General features: G+C 53.4%; 1 protein-coding gene across 1 annotated transcript in view; it reads right to left on the bottom strand.

Annotated features, from left to right (window-relative positions):
• MYO7A (myosin VIIA) overlaps positions 1–20,890 on the bottom strand; it is a 75,902-nt gene that overhangs the window by 19,163 nt on the left and 35,849 nt on the right. Inside the window, 16 exon segments of the mRNA XM_023736491.1 lie at positions 1,725–1,894; positions 3,099–3,225; positions 4,927–5,044; positions 7,549–7,719; positions 9,092–9,319; positions 10,533–10,706; positions 11,330–11,449; positions 12,245–12,371; positions 14,663–14,790; positions 16,234–16,323; positions 16,709–16,885; positions 17,162–17,365; positions 17,790–17,999; positions 18,983–19,090; positions 19,536–19,754; positions 20,257–20,341. Coding sequence (XP_023592259.1) covers positions 1,725–1,894; positions 3,099–3,225; positions 4,927–5,044; positions 7,549–7,719; positions 9,092–9,319; positions 10,533–10,706; positions 11,330–11,449; positions 12,245–12,371; positions 14,663–14,790; positions 16,234–16,323; positions 16,709–16,885; positions 17,162–17,365; positions 17,790–17,999; positions 18,983–19,090; positions 19,536–19,754; positions 20,257–20,341 — 2,456 coding nt within the window.

Raw genomic sequence — 20,890 nt, 5'->3', positions numbered from 1 at the left:
CCTACTCGGGCCAAACCAAACCATGTGCAGGTCCCCAGACATGCCAGATTTCTCCTGCCTCTTTGCTTTGTTCATATTCTTCTCTCTGCCTCAATACAATCTGTTCAGACATCCCTTCCTCCCTGACCCCTCAGGCTTCGCAGGGGCCTCTTCTCTGGACACCCACAGCTTCCCAGGTCACTGGCTGGTCACAGGGGCTGTAACTATGTTTCCACCTCCTCCCGACTGTGGGCAAGGCTGGGGTCTGTTTCATCTCTGTCTTTTCGATGACCCACCCCGGGCCTAGGTGGCCCAAGGAGATGCTCAACCAGGATACTTGTGATTGCTATTATCATTTGAAGATGGTGACTGTTACAGGTTGAATTGTGTCCACCAAAAACATGTGTTGAAATCTTGGCCATATGCTGTTATGATTTAAACATGAGATTAAATCAGTTGGCCTTGGGTAGGGCAGATCACCTTCCATAATGCAATCCTATGTGATGTAATCAATTGAAGAGTTGAGGTCATATAGTGTAGGGTGGACTCTAAACCTAATCACTTCTGGGTTATAAAAAGAGCAGAAGAGACATGTATACATCCACATGAGGGAAGACGTGAGGATCGTCTACAAGCCAAGGAACCAAGGAACACCCTGGACTACTGACAAGAAAGAATTGACAAGGCTGATACCCTGATTCAGACTGTTAGCCACCAGAACTGTGAGAAAATAAATTTCTGTTATTTAAAGCCACTCATTTGCAGTATTTTTGTTACGGCAGTGCTAGGAAACTGAGACAGTGTGTATTTGGGGAACATGGAGGAGGAACTCGTGATCTAACCTGCAGAAGGGGGCAAGAGAGAGTTTTTGAGGAGCTGATTTCTCGCCCAAAGCCTATGTGCGATCTTGCCAGCTGACCACAGACAATTACAAAGATTTTGCCCAACAGGCCTGGGGGTAGGGAGCTGCCCTCCTCAACCAGACTTGGTGCATGGCTGGTGCATCACAGTCTTTGGAGGGAGCCGTAGCCCAGGACTCAGGTGCCCTGGCTGGCCAGGCTCTTACGGGTATCTGCATCCCTAGCCAGGCTCCTCTATTTAGAGGATCTTCATCAAGGCCCTTGGTGGAGGCCTCTCCCAGGCACCTCTGCCTAGACGACATTATCGTGGGGCCTTGAAGCCATTATTCTCCACTCTGACTCAGTACTCCGTACTCTTCCATTCCTAGCCCTGTCCCCTTCCCTCCCCCTGTCCCCTGGGTCCATAAAATGGCAGGAGCCTTTTGTTTGGGGCTCCCTTGGCAGTGAGAGGATTCCTCCTGTCTTTGCTGATACATCTGACCCTCGCCTGAAGCCATTCCATGTGGAAAATAGAACATTAGGGGAGCCAGCACCTTCTTGCTGGCCTCTTACTTATGCTTTCATTTTGCCTTGTCTTAACTGACCACACCAACACCCAGCAGAACAGCTCTTGACGTTATTGTACAACCAGTGGGAATTATCCAGGCAAAGAGACAGTAGAGGGACAGAAGGAACGAGAGGGAGGGAGGGAGGGGAAGATTCCCCACAGGGCATAGACTGAATGCACAGAGTTAGGTTATTTGGTCGAGTTGGAGCCGAGGCTGTGTGGGGAAGGATGCATAACAAGGCAATAGCAGCCTTGAATGCCAGGCCAAGGCAAAGGCATGTAATCTGACTAACACCCCAAACTCCCAACGCTAGCAGACCACGCCAGGAGCCACTTACCAGGGTTGGGGTTGTCCTGCAGGGCCACCACGTACTTAGACCTCTTCCGGAGCCCTTCCAGGAAGGTGACCACCAGGTCACGGATATCCTCGGCGTTGCTGGAGGTGAAGGTGTACTCATCCCCCTTGATGGTGGCCAGCGTGAAGCTGGGGGCCATCATTTTCGCTCCCCTGCAGGACCAACACGGAGAACAGGGTCCATCCGGGGTCAGTCCTGCCCAGCCTGAGTGAGGCGCAGCACAGCCCAGGTCAGAGCAGCCCAGCGAGAGCAAGACACGGCACTCCCTGAAGGAGACCAAGGCCAGCCGAGTCAGACTCAGCCCAGTGAGAGAGAGGCCCTGCCCTGCCCAGGTCAGCCGTGTCCTGGCTAGAGTCAAACATGGCCCAGCCAAAGTGAGGCCCAGCCTGACCCAGGACAGATGTGGCCCAGCCAGAGCAAGGCCTGGTCCACCCAGGATGAGACACAGTCCAGCCAAGGTGAGATGGGGCCCAAGTCAGACACATCTCAGACAGTTAGTCATGCCCAGAGTGAGCCTGGCCTGGCCCAGCCAGCTTACCCTTTCCCGGATAATTCCTACTTACCCTCAGGTCTTGGCCTAGTTACCACCTCCTCCAAGAAGCCCTCTCTACCTTCCCATAGTCCCCATCACACTGATCCCTGCTTTCAAATGGCCTGTTCGATGTCTGTCTCTCCTCTTGATTCAAGCTCTAAGAGGGTGGGGACTATCATGTCACTACAGGCCTTGTGTGCCTGGCATGGGCCCAGTCAGAGCTGGACATGCCCCAACTCCGGCCCCATCACATACAGTCAGAGACACTCCTATGAGCCCAGGATTCGGGGGTGGGGCTGCCCTGGTAGAAAGCCTGTCTGTCCAGGCACTTCAGATGTGAGCTGGAACCCCCCTCACCATCCACCATCCCTCCTGTGTGCATCACACTTCTCAATTTACAAAGAGCTCTCCCATTGATTATTGCATCTATTCTCCACCCCTGTTATAGAAGGAAAGTATTCAGACCCTTATCTGAGGGATGAGGACATGAAGATGCCCCACCCAGGCCCCTGAATCCCAAGCCAGGCTCTATTCACACACCTGTGACTGGTCCTTCTAATCACCCACCCCACCTCAGCAAACTACCAATGCGCTGTACAGCCCTTCCGCTAGGAGGAAGATGCCTGGGAGGTCTTCGTGGTGCAGCACAAGCTGCTCCATCACCATGTGACCAGGACAGGCCAGTGCAGGTCTCTGAGCCTCAGTGATGTCCTCTGTGAGGCAAAGACGCCTTCAAAGACACGCATGACCTGCATGACAGCTCCTGGGACTGCCTCTGCTTTCCCACCTGTCTTCTGTCTGTGTCTCCATTGCCCCCTCCTCACCTACTGCTGGACACGGCCATGATCTCGGGGAAGGATAGCTCCAGAAGCACCTGCTCCTGCTCATCCACGAAGTAGACGCCCGTCCAGTTGACTGCCACAATGACATCATTTTTGGGGAGGCTGGGGCCTGAGGCGGAGACCAAGACACTGAGAGGGAGGCCGTCCCAGCTCCCTGGTCGTACCCTTCCCAATCCTCATAACCACCAGGGAGGCAGCCAGGGCTGAGAGTATACTGATTTCCATTTTACAAATGGGGAAACTGAGGATCAAAGAGTACAATATTCCCACAAGCTGAAATCCAAGGTGCAGTGGAAAGAGAGCGTTGTAGTAGGAAACCTGGTTAGAGTCCCAGCCCTTTCACCAGTCTTTGTGCAGCTTTGGACAAATCCCTCCTCCACACTAAAGTGGGGTATGGAGAGCGATTAGACTAACTGAGCCCCAAAGTTCTCTCCAGCCCTGATGTTTGGGGATTCTGTGATGCCCAGCACCAGCACAGGGCCTGCACAAAGCCAGCTAGGAGGTATGGCTGAGTAAATGGCCTTCGTGGGTTTGTGTCAGCCACGCCCACTTTCAACTTCACAGAGTCAGCCCAGCAGAGCCGCTCCTGCCCATCCTCTGAGCCACCCTCTTCTATAACAGTAGGTGCTGTAATAATTCCAATACTCACTCAAGTGCTCAATCTAAGGAATCTCAGACCACCTATTATGTGCCAGGGCTCAAGATCAGAACCCCTTGGGTCCCAGCCCTGCTAAAACAAAGCAGTGTGGAGACACTGTGGGTTAGGAACCCAACAGTCATCCCTTGTTCTGTCCTGCCAACAGAGCTTTGATTCTGTTTCAGGGGAAGCTGGTGCTAGTACTAGCCTTACCAGGGAATTCTGACTGTTCTAAGCCAATAAAGATGATCTGATTCCCACTGTCAGTAACTGGCTTTGGAAGGGGTCTACGGCCTAATTCTAGCCAATCAGACATGAAGGAAAATCTGCTACATGAGAAGAGACTTCTGGGAAAGCTTTCTTGGCTCTTAAAGAACAGGGAAGGGATAGTTTCTTTTTTGCCCAGGGAAGTTTTTGTTTGAGGCTGTGATGCCTGGAGTTGCTGCAGCCATCTTAGGGCCATGAGGAGGGCTGCTGGGTTTTCTGTCACTTACAGTAAAAAAAAAAAAAAAAACTGACTGATGGGATGGTATTTGTGTAGAGGAGTTATATGAGACAGGATACACAAGATTCCTAGTACCTTGTCTGGCCCAGGGCTAATGGTGTTTGGCTCCATTGGACTCATTTCCCTGCAGGTACTGCTTCCTTAGAAAACCCCTGCTGTGTTCCCATTGCCAATAAGCTCTGGACCGCCACCCTTGAATGAGGCAGTCTCTGGCTGAGGCAGCCTTGGGGAGTGTGACAGAGCTGAACAAAACTGTATTTGGCCACATCCCTGACAGGGGCCACCCAACCCTGCCTGCACATCACCCAGGACTAGGAGCTTCACTCCTTCAAATCCAGGATGGCTTTGACTCCTGGTATCAAGTTGATACAGGTTGTTCTGTGTATGCTGACCCCAAGACTGAACGTAATGTTGGGAGATGAAGCTGGGGAGGAAGGAGGAGGCGGGTCCTAGTCACCTATGCAGTCACTACCGGACTGTGAGGAGGCGGGACCAACCAGCAGCGTTGACCTGAAAAGACCAGGCAGCCCCACAGGCAGGGCCCTTGCTGACTGGGAAGCCCAGCTAGAGCCATTCCCCACCACCCACTGCCGTGGGCTGGGGCCATGGAGTTAAGGGGGCTGGAGAAGGGCAGAGGGAGACTGGAAGGCAGGAGGGTGAGGGGGTACCTGAGAATTTGTAGGCTTCGTAAAACCTGGAGAAGAGCAGGGGCCACTTGAAGCGGGCGTAATTGACCACATCCTCTTTGACCTTCTGGGCATCAGTTCTCCTTTGAGTATAAATCCCCTGGAGAAGGACAGGGGGCACAAGACATGAACAAGCTCTGTCTGAAATCAGATGCCCCTGTCCCCAAGATGTCCCTGTGCCCTCCCACTTGCCATGGTCTTGCCCACATTCCCATCATCCCACTGCCACCCCCATTACTCTGTCTTTCTCTTATTCAATCAGCATCAGTAGGGGTGCCTCTATGCAGGCCCTGGGAGTTCAAAGTCGGAGAGAACATGGGCCCCGCCCCCAAGGAGCTCCTAATCCAGACCAAGAGACAGGAAGGCCAGCAATCCCAGATGACACATTCCTCATGCACAAGGTCAAGAGGCAGGGAACAGTGAGAGGCATTTGGGGAACAGGACTGTGTATGGTTAAGCGGAGGTGTGCACAAAAGGCAGGCCAGGGAGGAGAGAGGATAGGAAAATGGCATGTAGGAACCAGGTCACTTGGAATTGTGGGCCAAGCAGCAACTGCAAGACTGGGTTTTTGACAGAAGTGACCTGGGTGAATCTGGGAGTTAGAAAGATCATACACTGTGTGGAGTGTGGAGCTGGAGCTGGAGCCCAGAAGTAAGGAGAGCAGTGAGGGGATATTGCAGCTCCCAGGAAGAAATGATAGGGCTTCAATTAGAGCACCAGCATTTCCTTTATTTAAAAACATCCTCCCAAACCTAGTCACCAGCCCTGCGGTGTTGCAGTAGAACTGGAGTGATCAAAATGAACTCCCTTTTTTTTATTGTATATAGACACAGACATAGATAAAGATATTTGTGAATGTGTGTCTATCAGCATATACACTGCCACATTTCCATCTGCTGAGAGAGCCTAGAAGCAGTGATGTCCCAGAAGTAGTGAGTATTTAGCAGCAAAGGTACTCAGTATCTCCAAGTTTATCTTAAAAGGTTCAGAAAAATTAATAATATGTAAACTCTGATGGCATAGTGGTTAAGAGTTCGGCTGCTAACCCAAAGGTCGGCAGTTCAAATCCATTGGGGGCTCCTTGGAAACCCTATGAGGCAGTTCTACTCTGTCCTTTAAGGTCTCTATGAGTCGGAATTGACTCATTGGCATTGGGTTATACACATATGCAGACCATTGTGATCCATAGGGTTTTCACTGGCTGATTTTTTTGGAGCAACAACATGTATGCAGAGAAAAATAATAATGTGGAGTGTGCGCAGTATACATTAGTTCCAGCTCTTTGAATTAAGTTTGAAATTCTAAACTATGCCCCCTCCTCTAAAAACAATACTCATTCACACCTGTCCCTCTACAAAAGGCCTGGCCCACGGCTGGGCTCTGAGAGAACAGAGACCACGTCTGTCCTGTTCACAGCTGTGTCTCCAGGGCCTGGCATGGTGCCTGCACACAGCAAGTGCCCCAAACAAGATGAATGCATGAGCAATGGCACCCAACCCAGAGCGTGCCAGGATGGGAGTGAACAGGGAGTGGTCGGAGGCTGGAGAAGTTTGGGAGGCCAAGTGCACAAGCTTTAGCAGCTGACTGGACGTGAGCCACAAGTGTGGGATTGCCAAGCATAGACAGCAGTTTTCTCCCCTGAGGGACTCAGGCTACACTCGGGAGGTTAAGGTGGGCAGGGAGGATGCATCTCTTCTGGGATGGGCTGCAGGGAAAGGGAGGACCTCAGGGTGAGCCAGGTCTAGGTGAAGAAGGGGGTGCAGGGAACATTCAGGGAGAGGTTCAGGCTGAGGGAGAGGTAACCAGAGAAGGTGAAAACGGGGCATTGGGTGCCTGGGCTAGAGAAGAGGCCATGTAGTGTAGGGGGATAAGAGAGTGCTGGACTGTAAGCCTTCTGTCCACATATGGGCAAAGATGTTTCTACTCCTACGCAACCACGGCCTAGGAGGCGGGGAGCCACTGGTCCTCTGCCAGCAACAGCACCCCAGCAATAGGGCCTCTGCCCAGCACTTCCCCCACCCCCTTCCCCACAAGTATACCCTTGCACTACTTGGGCAGGCCCCTGACCTTGACAGTGATCTACTCAGGGCTGGTTATGGGCCCGGGGCTTCAAGGAACAGGGTGGAGGTGCCTGTGCCTGAAGTTCCCCAGGGAAGAAGTTGGAGCAGGAGTACTTTCAGGGAAAAAAAGAGAGTGCACTTTCTAGAAGCTCCCTCCAGCATCCACCAACACCCCTGAGCTGTGGCTCCTGGGAAGCTGAGGGACTAGTAAGTGGCTGGTGCAAGACCAGGAGAGGGGACCCAATAACCAAGGGTCTGTTTCACTCATGAGGCTAAAGGGCTGGTTTTGTTCCCTCTCTGTGTCCCTGGAGCCTAGCCCAGAGCAGGTGGCAGAAGACATGAGTCAACTGACATCCATGTGGAGGAGAGGCTGCTGCTGGGGGCAAGAGGACAAAGGCACCATCCTGCCTCCTGTCCTGTACCCGGCAGCCCCATGGATGGACAGATGTCAAGTGACAGTTGCAACCTTCTTGATGGCTTGGGTCCTTGCCCCTCAGCCCAGGTTACCAGCAAGCCCACCACCACACCCTCCCAGCCTTTCTACCTTCTTGTGGGCAGCAATGGCCAGCTGGGCCCACTTCTCTAGCGTCTTCAGGGGCGTAATCTCACGGTCGGGGATGTAGGTGGGTACAAGGTTCAGGAGGCGCTCCAGGATCATCTCAGAGCCATAGTCCACAAAGTACTGCTGTGAGGCCAGTTCGGCCAGATCATCCTCCTAAGGTAGTGGAGGAGACCTAGGTCACATATATGGCCCAGGTCCCTCTGGGAAGCCCTTCCAGAACACCGAAGCCCCAGGCAACTCTCCTGCCCTTCCCTCCTGTAGCTGTCAGATACTGGCTTTTGGGACCTTGTATTCTCACTGATTCACCACTGAATTCTTGTCTGCTCTGTGAGACCATGAGCTCCTTAAGGGCACAGCCATGCCCTTTTTGTCTCCTGGGCCCTCTCGACGCCAGCACCAGGAGTACCTGACCTGGCCCAGAGAGACCAGCCAGTCCACTGGTAACGGGCTAGCCTCTGCATGCACAGCCCCATGCGACAGCCACCGGGGCTGACAAGCAAGAGAAGAGTCTGCCCTGGAGATGGGGTGTCAGGTGCCACTGGTGATGGTCAGAACGAGGGGAGTGCTCACCACCACTATTTGTATCACCATTACTGCCATCCCCCCCGGGGGTGGGCTATACTGCAAAGGCCTCAGACAGCCAGATTGCACAAGGCATTTGCCCCTTCTCTGCCTGGGGCTGGTGCACAGCAGCACCAGTGATGCCTACCTGGGGCTCCCCAGGGCTCTGGCAGCAGAGGCAATAGAGAAACGTTCTTGGTAGCCTGCAGACAGTAGATGTTTTCCAACTACTTTCAAAGTATATTAGAATTTTCAACAACTGATACGGCTGTACTAACACATTCTTATTGACTATCAACCCAGCTTACTACCACCACACCGCCGTCACTAACAGCAACAACACCATCACCACAACCACCAGCACCACTGATACCACCATCACCACTACTACCAACGCCATTCCACCACCACCATCATCACTACCATCACCAGCACCATCCCGACCTTTACCATCCTCTTCATTTCTGTCATCCCCACCCTCATCCCTCCATCAAATCACCAACAGAGCCATATGTATCATCGGAACCATCATCACCATTATCATCAAAAGCAAAACAACTACCTTGCTCCTGTCCTTAGAAGGAGATAAGAGAATACACGTTTGCACACTTTGATCTCAATGAATGGATCTCTTACTCATTTAGGGCAGTTTACTATAGTAATTCAAGACAATACAGTCAGTAACACTGAAGTGCATACTCTGTACCACACGCAATCACTACAGTGGTATAGGAATACCTTCATAATATTCTTCAAAGCCTTTGTTTCTGTAATTTTATCTCATCTTCACAACTCCCATGAGGTAGGTAGTGCTAAATCAAGTAGAAGCCTAGATAATGTCCAACCTCAGTCAGGATAACCTCAGCGTAGCTAATGGTGAGTCATGGACAGTAGCGCTTAGCCCAAATTTGGAAAATAGGTGGCTGTGAGCCAAGCAAGCTCAGCCAGATTTCCTCTCACTCACCTTCTCACACCTGTACTCCCCAAACTTGACTCCTCGCACCACCTGCTGGTAGATGAGGTTGGTGGCCACGTTGTCTTCAGAGGGGTTGTGCCAGGGTGTGAAGACCTCTTTGCGGAAGAAGAGACGCCATGGGGCATTGCGTTCCTGGGCACCCTGCTCCTTGGCATACTGCTCACACTGGGAGATGGCATCCATCACATGGTCACTGCCACTGCCCAGGGAGGACACCTGTGGGCACAGGGTGGTGGTCACAGCAGAGAAGGTCCCAGTGGAAGGGTAGGCAGGCATGGAGCCGGGAAAGGACTACAAGGAGCCATCAACTGTGACAAATGTTCTTGCTCAGATGGAAGACTGAGGCTCAGAGAGAGGCAGGGACGTGCCTAAGGTCTCCCAGGAGGCAGACCAGAACCAGGACCCTGGATCCTAGCCAGGGGCTCTGAGCCAACACACCCAGTTATCACCTTTCTAGCATTAGATTTGGGCACAGCCACATGGGAGTTCTCATTTCCTAGCATAAACCTTTTGTGAAACTGATACACAAACTGTCACTGAAAATATAAGAAGTATCTGTGTCGGGCTGTTGTTGACTGCCGGCGAGTCTATTCCAACTCATAACAACCCCATGTGACACAGTAGAACTGCCCCATAAAGTTTGCTAGGCCGTAATCTTTATGGGAGCAGGTTGCCAGGTCTTTCTCCCCTGGAGCAGCTGGGTAGGTTCAAACCGCCAACCTTTTGGTTAGCAACTGAGGGCTTAACCATTGCACCACCTGGGCTCCTTTTTTAGGTGAAAAAATCCATGCAAACTGTGCCCAACAACATAGTTCTGTCCTTGGACCTGCCAGGGATGGGGGGCACCTCTGCTATATGTGGCGTTGCTGGGTGTGGAGGCAAAATCACCAAACCCAGGTCCTGTTCATCTAAGAAGGCTCTAGGCCGGGTGTGAGCCCGGGGGAGGCTTATACACCAGCCGGTTATGAACAAGCATAAAGGAACTACCATTTGTTGGGTAGCTTCTCCGTGTCTGCCATCAACTATCTCCACCAGCCTGGTAAGGAATTATATTCCCATTTGCAGATGAGGAAACTGAAGCTCAGAGAGCTGGAATGTCTGTCCACCCTTCTAGCCAGTTGAGCCATACTCTGTCTCCAGTACCAGGCAAAGATTAATTCTGCCTGGGTACATAAGACTGAAGTGAGCTCTTGGTTGCAGTCTGCATTGTGATGCTGGACTTTTCCTCAGGTGCTTAAGAGCTCTCCACAATCCTAATGAGCCAGGCAGTGCAGGTGTTGCTTCTGGTTTACAGAGGAGAAAACCGAGGCCCTGAAAGATAAGTAACCTGTGCGAGGTTGCCTGAGCCAGTAGGTGGCAGCACTGAGAAAGGAGCCAGAGCTGCCTTGCCCAGGATGAAGCCAGGAGGAGGTGCTTCCGGGCCCCTTACCTTATCAAACAGGGCAATGTAGAGGGAGAATCCGAAGCGGTCCTTGAGAGAGATCTTGTCGGCCAGTGCATTGCAAAGTTCCTTGGCTGTGGTTGCTGAGTCTGTCAGCAGGGTCTTGGTGGTGCCATCCATGAACGTTACAGGCAGCATGATGGGTTTCTTGGACTTCGTGGCCTGGAAGTGATCCAAAGGGGTTTATGGAATCCCTTTACCTCAGACTTGCTCATGTTCCCACCAGCCCTGGGGCCCAGCGCCAGGACACGTGGGGAGCCTCTGAGCTTCTGGTTTCCTGCTCCTGTGGGGTTAGAGCTGTCCCTGAGCCCTAGGCTCCTAGCATCCCACAGGGACACTGCCTGTCCCTGATCATAGGTGCCCAGGGAGCCCACCCCAGTCAGACGTTTGGAGCTGAGAGGGCAGGCTGGGAGGGCAGGCATTCCACCTGCCAGGTACTTCTGCCCTCACTTCATGTAACCATCCCTAACCATCCCAACACCCTGTGAGATAAGTATTGTTGTCACCATTTTGCAGATGAAGTCACTGAGACACAGAGGGCATCTGCCTTTCCCAAGTCACTCTGACCATAAAGCAAGCAGATAGGAGTCAATCGTCCTTTGGGCCTTTCCTGTTCCAACAGGCCTGAGATTCCAGAACTGGAGGGTGGGTGCTTGAGGAACCACAGAGTTCCAAAGCAGGGGACATTTCTAGGGCACTGGAGAGCACTGGAGACACGCACATGCATACACATGCACACATACGCACGCGCGCACACACGTGCCCGTGTGGGGCCAGGGCAGCACCTGAAGCTCAAGCCAGCTGGGCGGCTGTGTCCGTGTCCCATTCACAAAGGTCCTCCTCAGCCGCTCCTCACAGTATGGGGCGTAGCCAGGTGGCCCTCCATGGATAAAGTTCCGCAGGTACTGCAGACAGAGGACCAGGTGAGGTGGGGCCGGCAGACTACCTCTCCCCAGTCCCTACTCCAGCCTCCCTTGACCACTCTCACCTCCTCACAAGTCTTCTGCCCCCAGGCCCTTCCTTCACACTCAGGCCCATCTGCCCATGCCCTCCTCTGCTTTCCATGGCTCCCTGCTGCCCTCAGGATCAAGTCCACGAACCTTAGCTTGCTGGCAAGGCCACCACAATCTGGCCCCATCTATTATAACCGCACATCCTGCCTCACCCCATCCGGCACACACCGTGCTCCCCTCTTCACCTAGCTTAATTGCTCTTCTTCCTTCAAGGCCCAACTTAGACCTCACCACCTCCTCCAGGAAGCTTTCCCTGACTCCTCCCAACTGGGCAACAGCTTCCCTCTTCACAGCACTGACCTATCGGGTGGTCCAGCTGTGACTGGTTCTACCTCTGTCCCCAGAACCCAGAGCCTGATACCAAGGATCAGTCAAGAGAATAGTCTGAGCTGAGCTAAATGCTTGCCTCAAGACAAGTTTTTAGATAGTCCAGGAGACACTGTTGCCAAACTCAGTCTCCTCATAAATAAAATGAGGCTTCAGTGAGAACAGAGTGAGGCGGTGGGTGCCTGGGAGGTTGGAGTGTCAGGAGATGGTGAGGCCTGAGGGGGATGGTCCTAGGGCCCTTGTTAACAAAACTCTTCTGCCTCCTGAGCCATTGAGGAGCTTCCTCCTCTTGCTCTCCTCACTCAGTGCCAGGACAGGGCCAGCCCCCTTTGTACCCTAGGGGCCAGGCCCCTCCCCTACCTTAACGAACTTCTCCGAGGGGGCGAAGCAGCCCACGCAGAGAGACACGAGGATCCAGCCCCGGGCATAGCTGCTCTTGGAGGGGTTGTGGGTGAGCTGCTTGCTGATCTGACAGTAGATCTCATCCCTGGGCAGCCGGGGAAAAAGGAAGGGAGACATGCTCCAGAGGAATGGCCCCAAATCCCACTCGCCTAGCAGTAGGTGGAACATTGCACAGCTGTCCTCTCCACTTGCCCAAGATGGCCCAGGAGGAGGTAGAATTGGGTGGGGAAGGCTGAGCCCAGGGGTTGCAGTGCCCTGAAGAGGGTTCTTGCTAAATTTAGAGCCAAGGTCACCAACCATGAAGCCCATCTCTAACTCCAATCCACATTGCACGTGCCAGAGCCCCATGTTCCAGAGAGCGGTGAGTACCGTGCTCTGGACACAGCAGCCACAAGCCACCAGCAACCACACTCATCCTGACCAACTGGGTGATTGGGGCAGGTTAGATCCCCTCTCTGGGCCCCAGCCCACAGTCATGGCAGCAAGTCCAATTTCTACTAATGGCATCCAGTAAAACAGAAACAGGAAGTACATCTGGGGAGCCTACAGGGTATGAAATGAGTAGGGACTTCACTTTCTCTTGATATATTTCTGTAATGTTTGAATATTTAAGTGGCCATGTATAGCTTTTATAATCAGATTAAAACAATGAAGGCAACTTTTTTTTAACTTTAAGGGATTTTAAATAATTGCTTTGCCAAAAAGAGATAAGGCTTATAAAGCAGCTAGCACAGTGACTATCTTAGTAAACCTTCCATAAAAGCAAGTTGCGATTATTGTTGTTGTTGTTGTTGGGAACGATTCTTCCCTTCTACAAATTGGATGCTCTCTAAGTCAGCTGCCTGCCTGCCCAGGGCCAAGGGCAGGACCTGTAAGGATGAGGCAACCACCAGGGGGCGCTCATCTGCTCCTCTTCCTTCCCAGAAGGGCAGGCAGGGCTGGGCAGGAAGAAGAGAGAATCTAATTCAGCGGTTCCTCAATTTTGAGACTTCATGCACCAGCAACTTCAAAATAAGTTCTGGAGGTTGCCAACTTTTTCTCATGACAAATAAGGATATTTAAAACACAACACACGCACACTCGCATGCAGACGCGCGCGCGCGCGCACACACACACACACACACACACACACATCCTGGTGTCCACTATGTATATCACAATCATTACATAAAACAAAAATAATTTTTATATCCCTAGAGTAGGAGGGCAAAATCTCAGAATAAAGAGAGTTCTTTAAATAGAACAAATATAGCTTTAGAAACATCTTTTTTTTTCCCATCTTGCCACAGACCAGTGAAAACTTCATCAGCTGCGGCTGGGAGCCATTGACCCCATTCACTTTATGGGTGGAGAAGCTGGGGTTGAGAGAAGGGAAAGGTTAGCCATGGTCCCTCAGGGAGCCAAGGGCAGACCAGAATCAAAGCCCTGATTCTTGGCCCAGGTCTCCTGGCACTGTGCTCTCTAGAAGTGACAATTTTATGCTGGTGAGATAATTGGGGGGCAAATTCTGGATGTGAGGCACTGGGTGGTGTGACCATCTCTAGTGAGGTAGTAACTGGCCGTGAGGAGCAATGAAAGGAGGCCTGACTGGAAGGCAGGAGGTCTGGGGGGCTAAGTGACCCTGGGCAAGTCTCTTCCCTGCTCTCGACTTGAGTTTGCCCATTGGTAAAATGGAGTTAGACTCCCCTCACCCCTCATCCTGCTATCTTCCCGTCCAGAATGCACACGTTCATGGGCCAGCTCTCCTAACTAACCTGTCCTGTGCAGATATGGTTCTCTTAGACAAATACTACTCATTTTCCCTCCTTTGACCCAGCTAAGCTGATTCCTTAATTGTTCCTTGTGACCCCTAATCACCCATCTCCTCCCAACACCCCAGGGACCTGGGTAAAGGCCTCTCCCGGGTCTGAGAGGGGAAGGAGGCATTCCCAGGACCCCTAGGCATGCTGCCCACACTAACTGACCACGGGGACTACGTTGGGAGCACTGAAGGTGAGCAGGCAGGTATGGGGTTAAAGCAGAAAATACACCTAGGATGATGAGAATCACAGCTGCTGTTATCGAGTCCTACTATGTTCCAGGTACTGTGTTAAACACTGTGCACAGTTTTATCTTCCCACAACCCTATGAGGTAAGTACTATCATTATCCCCCCTTTACAAATGAGGAAATGGAGGCTTAGAGAGATGAAAGAACTCGCTCAAGGCCATACAACTAGCAAGTAGCAGAGCTAAACCCAGGCCTGTCTAGCTTAATCTGTTGCCAAGGTGATGGAGCCAGAGCTCAGTCACCGAAAGCTTGTCAGGGCCCCACCCTGGAAGCGCAGGGTGACCCGCCCAGCCGGTGCCCTCCCTGAGCCTCCACCCCAGGCACTGACCGGAGTGCTGGTCGGAGGATGCCGTTGCCAATGATGAAGTGCAGCTTCTCCAGGTTGGAGGTGGGCCGGTCCTCCAGCATGCTGTTGCCTTGCACCGTGGACTCCCCGTCATGCAGCCTCTTGGTCACCTGATCCAGGGGGAGGGCACAGGCTTGACCAGGGCAGGGTGAACTGACCAATGCCTGAGCTGGCCCACTCCCCCGAGAAGAATCCCAGAAATGAGTCAGAAGAGCTGGGTTCCTCCGTCCCTAGGGTGGACACAGGGCTCGGTTCCACCCTCGGTCCCAGCCCTGCCATCACCCCCACCCTGTGCAGGAAAGAAGTTCCATCAATGATAGCTCCACACAGCCCAGGAGCACTAGCCTGGTGCCACCCTCTTCTGGGGGATCCGGCTCCTCTGCAGCCTCCTAGATCGCCCTCCCCTACTCCCTCTCCCTGGGAAGCCTTTTCAGCCATGACGGGGACTTGCTGCCTCCCAGTGGGACCCATACCTAGGGTGGACTCCACACACACAACTTCTGGCAACCAAAGGACAACCCACATTCCAACCATCTGGTCATCATCACCCAGTCACCAATGCCCCAGCCCTAAAATAAAGAGCTCAGACTCAAGTTCTTACAGAATGAGTTTCTCTCCTCCTGCCCCTCACAGCCCATGACACCAGCCCCTTGCTCTGCCCAGAAGATGCTAAGTGAGAGTCAGGGTGAGTGGTGGGAGCATGCCGCCATGGTCACGGATACCGAGCACTCACAGCCATAGTCTCGCACCCTCTTCCTAGGAGCCCCATGGAGTGGGCATTTTCTTCCCTGTGTTCCCTGGATACCAAGTGGCAGGGCTGTGATTCAAATCTCCGGCAACATGGCTGCAAGACTAGATTTGAGCTCCCAATGGATAATAGGACAAGGGCAGAGGCAAAGCAGGCTATGGAAGACCCGAGGAGCCCCTGACTGTACCGTAGAGAGGTCAGGGGAGACTTCCTGGAGGAGATCACCCCAGGCAGAGAAGGGGAAGGAAGTATTTTAAGCAGAGGAACTGATGGTAGGGGTATGAGGGAGCTGAGCTGTAAATGCCTTGGTCTGTGTCTGCCTGACTTCCACCAGCTTAAGCACTCCGGGGCCCAGGGCTGGGACAGTGCTTGGAGAAGGAGAGGTGACTAATGGAATGAATTAAAAAATTATCAAGCAAACAAATTAATAGTGTTGATGCTGGATGAGACTTCTTATCCCACAGAAAAGTTTTCAGCATCTAAAAGGTCCTTGGATCAAATGCAATCTGGTTCATCCTGTGACAGGAAATGTCCTCCCTGTCACCATCTACCACTCCAACCCCCACTCCTTCTCTGAGAAGCCCTATCTAACCCCGACCCCAACTCCTCGAACTTCTATCTGCCTAATGGTCCCCCACACTGTCCTCCCTAGGCCAGCCAGGACCCCTGACGACAGACAGTGTCCACTCTCCTCCTGCTCCCCCTCCTGCTCCCTGAGCGTCCCTCCCAAGCTCAGCCTTGCCCCAGCCTGGGCCACCTTAGGCAGCCACGTGTGGGCTGCCAGCCCCCTGGGGACTGCTCTAACCTCCTCTGTCAGTTTGGACTTCTTCTTCAGGGTCAAGTGTACCAGCTTGTGCCTCACACTGCTCTTCTTCTGTCCCTCGGGGAGCTGGGCCTGCAGGACCAACAGTGATCCAGGTCAAGTGACCGGGCAGAAAGTAATGACAGGACCAGCTGATAACATACAATGTCTGTGAGGTATCTACCTCCCCCACCCTCCACGCCCACTCAGAAACGTCTAGTGACCCACCCAAGGCCTCCCAACAAGATATTGGTGCTGGTTCTGTCTGCAAATCTCCTATCTGCTCTGCCACGTGGCCTCCTTGGTTGTGGTACGCACTTTACAGTTTACACACACCTTCACCCATTTGTTTCCTGTGAGTGGATGGGGCGGGGAGGGGGCTGGCAGAGGTCGTTTTTAGGATGCTTATCCTGGGAGGATCCTGAGCCTGGGGACACAGGCCTGAGACGGACATCGGCCGGAGGGCACCTGGCCTCACCTCACCCTCGCCCTGCAGGGCCTGCAGCTCCCTCTTGTATGTCTTCTTGCCCAGGGTCTCGTAAATCTTGGTCATCACGGGGATCTTCTCGCTGCCATCACTCATGGCCGTGTGTTACTTGGGCTCAGGGAGGTCACCCATGAACCGGAGGATGGTGATCCAGACCGCCAGGGCCGCCTGGGGACGGAAAGCCCATGAGGAAGATATGGCTAAAGCTATCACAATAGCCTGGTGATTGGGGGAGATGGCTGGAGAAATGCCCACAGGAGGGCCATTCTGAGCCGATCACGTTACCAAGTTCCTCAGAATCTGGCCTGTGTGGGCCTGGCCCCCGCTGGGCGCCGGGTGGAGGCTGCAGCAGGGCCCACCACTCTCAGCACCCACACTGCACCACAAGGGGGAGTCCACAGCCCCAGCCCCCCGAGCAATGACCCTAATTAGCAGAGGCCTCACCAGCTGGTCACCCTCATCATCATGGAAGAGCAGCGGCTGCTTGAGTGGCCGCCGGGTATAGGTGTGTGTGGTGGTGCCCTGGAAGTAGGTGGCTGCGAACTTGGCAAATTTATACTCGGAGAGGTCCTCCTCATCCTCGTCGGGCAGGGGCAGGGCTGCATCGAGGTCCTCCTCTACCATCTCCCTCCGCCCATGCTCCAGGTCCTGAAGGGGACAAGCAGGTTTCCCTGCCGTGCAGGCCTGGACCACCAGGTGGGGAGGCCTGGGGCCGACTTAGGGCTGGGCAGCATCCCTCCAGCCTGTTCCTTCCACCATGAGGTGAGGAGCTGTGTTCGTCTTGTGTGCTACCCAGAGCCTGGTGCATGGGAGGTCCTCAATAAGTGAATAAATAAAAGTTTGGGAATGGCCCCGGAGAGGGACAGTGACTAGCCCAAGGTCATAAGGCAGGCTGGTGGTGGACAGAGCCCTGACCCAGTTCATCGCTGCTCCCCTCCGCTCAGAGGGGGCCACGTGGACTTCAGTGCAAAGGGGAACAAGAAAAGGGAGGGCCACCGGCCACCACCAGGGGTGCCTAGGCTCCCAAGATAGACTATGGGGGTCTCTGGAATGCTTCTTCCCAGCCTAGTACCTCGAAGCCACTAGGTGCCTGGCCCTCCTGGCCTGGCAGGCCGCCTGAAGTCCCCAGGAAGCCAAACATCTTGTCCACCATGTCTGAGTGATTGATGGGCTCATGGCGGGCCCTCTCCATCTGCTCCAGGAGCTCCTTCTTCCTACGTGCCTCCTCCTTCTCCTTCAGCTCCCGTTCTGCATCCTCACGAGCCAGTTGGGCCAGGCGCTCCTGGGTGGTTGGAGTGATGCAGAGGAGACGGGTGTCAGCACCAGTACCACGGCCTCAGGGAGCAAGATCTCCGTGGGGAGCCCAAGAGAGCCACCACAGCAGCCAGGGCCTCAGTCTCATCCTCCACCCAGGGCCCTGCTGACCACTGGGAAGAACTAGAACTGAGCCTGAGGCTTTTCTATGTGGGGCCAGCTCAGCTGTTACAGTCCAATGTGGATGGACGCATGGCACCTCTGGGCCACAGGGAAGCCTCTTGACAAGCCCAGGCAGCAATCCCGCCTGTCCTTCAGGACTCCCCTGGGAACCACCTCCTCCAGGAAGCCCTCCTGATTGACATCCCTCCATTCGGAGGGGACCACATCAACCCAGAAATCCCACAGTCAGAGGTTTGAGGCTCTAGACCAGTGCTGCCCAACAGAAACATAATTGCAAATAGACATTTAAAAAACTAAAAGGAATAGGTGAAATCAATTTTAATATATTTTATTTAACCCACTTTTTCCAAAATATTATAATTTCAACATGTAATCAATATTTTAGAAATAAGTGAGATATTTTACATTCTTGTTTCTTTTTTTGACACTGGTCTTCAAAATCCAGTGTGTGCTTTATGCTGACAGCACTTTCCCACCTGGACTAGCCACTTTTCGAGTGCTCAGCAGCCACGCATGGCTGGTGGCTCCCGTACTGAGCAGAGCTGCTCTCCCGGAGCTCTCACCCGGGCTCAGGCTTTTGAACCTGAGTGCTGTCTCCCAGCTACAAAAGGCACTGCTGAGGGCACTCTGGAGCCCTCTGTCCTTCTGCCTGGCACAGGACTAGGCACCCAGGAAGAGCTCAGTAAACGTTTGCTGAGTGGATGTAGTAGGAATACCTTTGGAATGAGTAAAGGAAGGTTGCGTGGATGAATCATGACTGGCCCCAAATGGGTAAAAGCTGTTGATCAAATGAATGGAAATCTAAGGTGCTGGGATTTCTCAGCTCACCTGATGCTTGCGTTCTGCCTCCTCCTTGGCTTTCTTGGCACTCATCTCCTTCCGGAGCTTCTGTTCCTCCGCCAGCCGCATTTTCTCGGCCTCAAGACGCCGCAGGTACTGAGGGGAGGCACAGTCGGGTGGGCAAAGAAAAGTGTGTCGCTGTCATTGCAGCCCCCCTCACCAGCTCACCTCGCCCCCAACCCAGACTGAGTCCTGGGACTGGGTGCGATTTTGCCAAACAATTTGGTAGATAGGAAAACTGAGGCAACTAAGAAATTCTCAGGACACGCAGTGGGTTGGGGCACCACTGATCCCAAAGCCAAGCCAGGTTTGCCTCGGTCTCCCAAAGAGTCACTGGAGTGCCTGGAGCTTGACTGGGAGGATGGAAATGGAGGGGTATGGCACCAATTTATGCATTCTTCAGAGAAAGCAAGGGGAAAATTCCTGCCTCTCTAGGCCTCAGCTTCCTTAGCCAACTAGTGGGGGTGGAGCAGTGCCCCTCAGAGGACACAGCCCTGGTAGGGGTCTGAGCTGTGGGCACTGTGGACTCAGGACCCCTCACCTCACCCCTGAGGCGCCGGTGGAGCCGGCGGGCGATCATGCCCCGGGCGTAGGCCTGCACGGTGAGCACAGCCCAGAGGCGGTGGCGGAAGGCCTTGCGCACCAAGTAGGCACGGCAGCGGGCCTGGAACTCAATGATGCTCCGGCGGGCCAGGTGGTACTGCTGGTGCAGCTTCCGGGAGCGGTGTAGGGCCTGCAGCCGCAGGAAACCCAGCCGCATCTGCAACACAGCCATTCAGTGCTCAGAGTCTGCTGCCCCCTTTCCAGAGTGAAGGCACGATCATCTCCCCTCAGGCTGGGGCTCCCCATCATTAAGCTCCATCTCCCCTCAGACTAAAGCATCTTAGGGAATGGCTTTGATTTCCCTCCTCAGACCAGGGGCTGCAGCCAACTGAACTTCTTTCTGGCCACCTCCCCAGCCCCAAGTCCAGGCTCCAGCCCAAACTGTTGCTCCACAGAGCCTTCCCTGCGGTCTCTAATCGCCCCAGTGTACTCACAACCCACCAAAACATTCCAGAAGAAAAGTGACAGGCATTGCTGACCAGCTGGGAAAAGCACAAAAGAACCAGACCTGGACTTTGGGTTGAAGGAATGCGAGGGGCTGCCTGGGGCAGCGGCAAGAGGCCAACCATGCCAGGCCATTCTGACTCAGGCTGCCATGGCAACGGGGCATGGTTCAAAGGCCTTGATGGGTAATGAGCAGCCCCCTCAGGGAGGCTCACCAGCTCGTAGTTCCTCCGGCAGCTGTGGCCCCGCCAGTGTCTCTGGATCAGCGTTGCAGCATTCTTCAGCTTCAGGAAGTTGGACCTGAAACATCAACAGTGATGTGAGTGGATCTAAAGGCATAGAATCAGCATCTCGAGGCAACCAGAGTACAAGTGGGCTCTGGAATCAGGAGACCAGGACTGAGTCTCAGCTCTGTAACTTCCCAGCTTCTCTGTGCCTCAGCTTTCTCATCTGTGAAATGGGTAGAATAATACCCTCCCTGTCTGCCTCACAGATTGGTCACATAAGCCCATTAAGATAAGCATCAAAAGATGTTTATTGAGCAAGGTCATGGAAGTTCCACAGACACATCCAAATCCCCTGAGGGACCGAATTACTGGGCTGAGGGCTGTCGGGACCATGGTCTCAGGGAACATCTAGCTCAATTGGTATAACAGTTTATAAAGAAAATGTTTTACATTCTACTTTGGTGAGTAGCATCTGGGGTCTTAAAAGCTTATGAGCGGCCATCTAAGATACTCCATTGGTCTCACCCCGTCTGGAGCAAGGGAGAATGAAGAAAACCAAAGACACAAGGGAAAGATTAGTCCAAAGGACTAATGGATCACAACTACCACAGCCTCCACCAGA

The sequence above is a fragment of the Trichechus manatus genome, unplaced genomic scaffold (assembly GCF_000243295.1).
Source record: "Trichechus manatus latirostris isolate Lorelei unplaced genomic scaffold, TriManLat1.0 scaffold00088, whole genome shotgun sequence".
In the NCBI taxonomy this organism is placed as follows: Eukaryota; Metazoa; Chordata; class Mammalia; order Sirenia; family Trichechidae; genus Trichechus; species Trichechus manatus.
The sequence above is the reverse complement of the archived record's forward strand: the minus strand, read 5'-3'. Positions and strand labels throughout refer to the sequence as shown.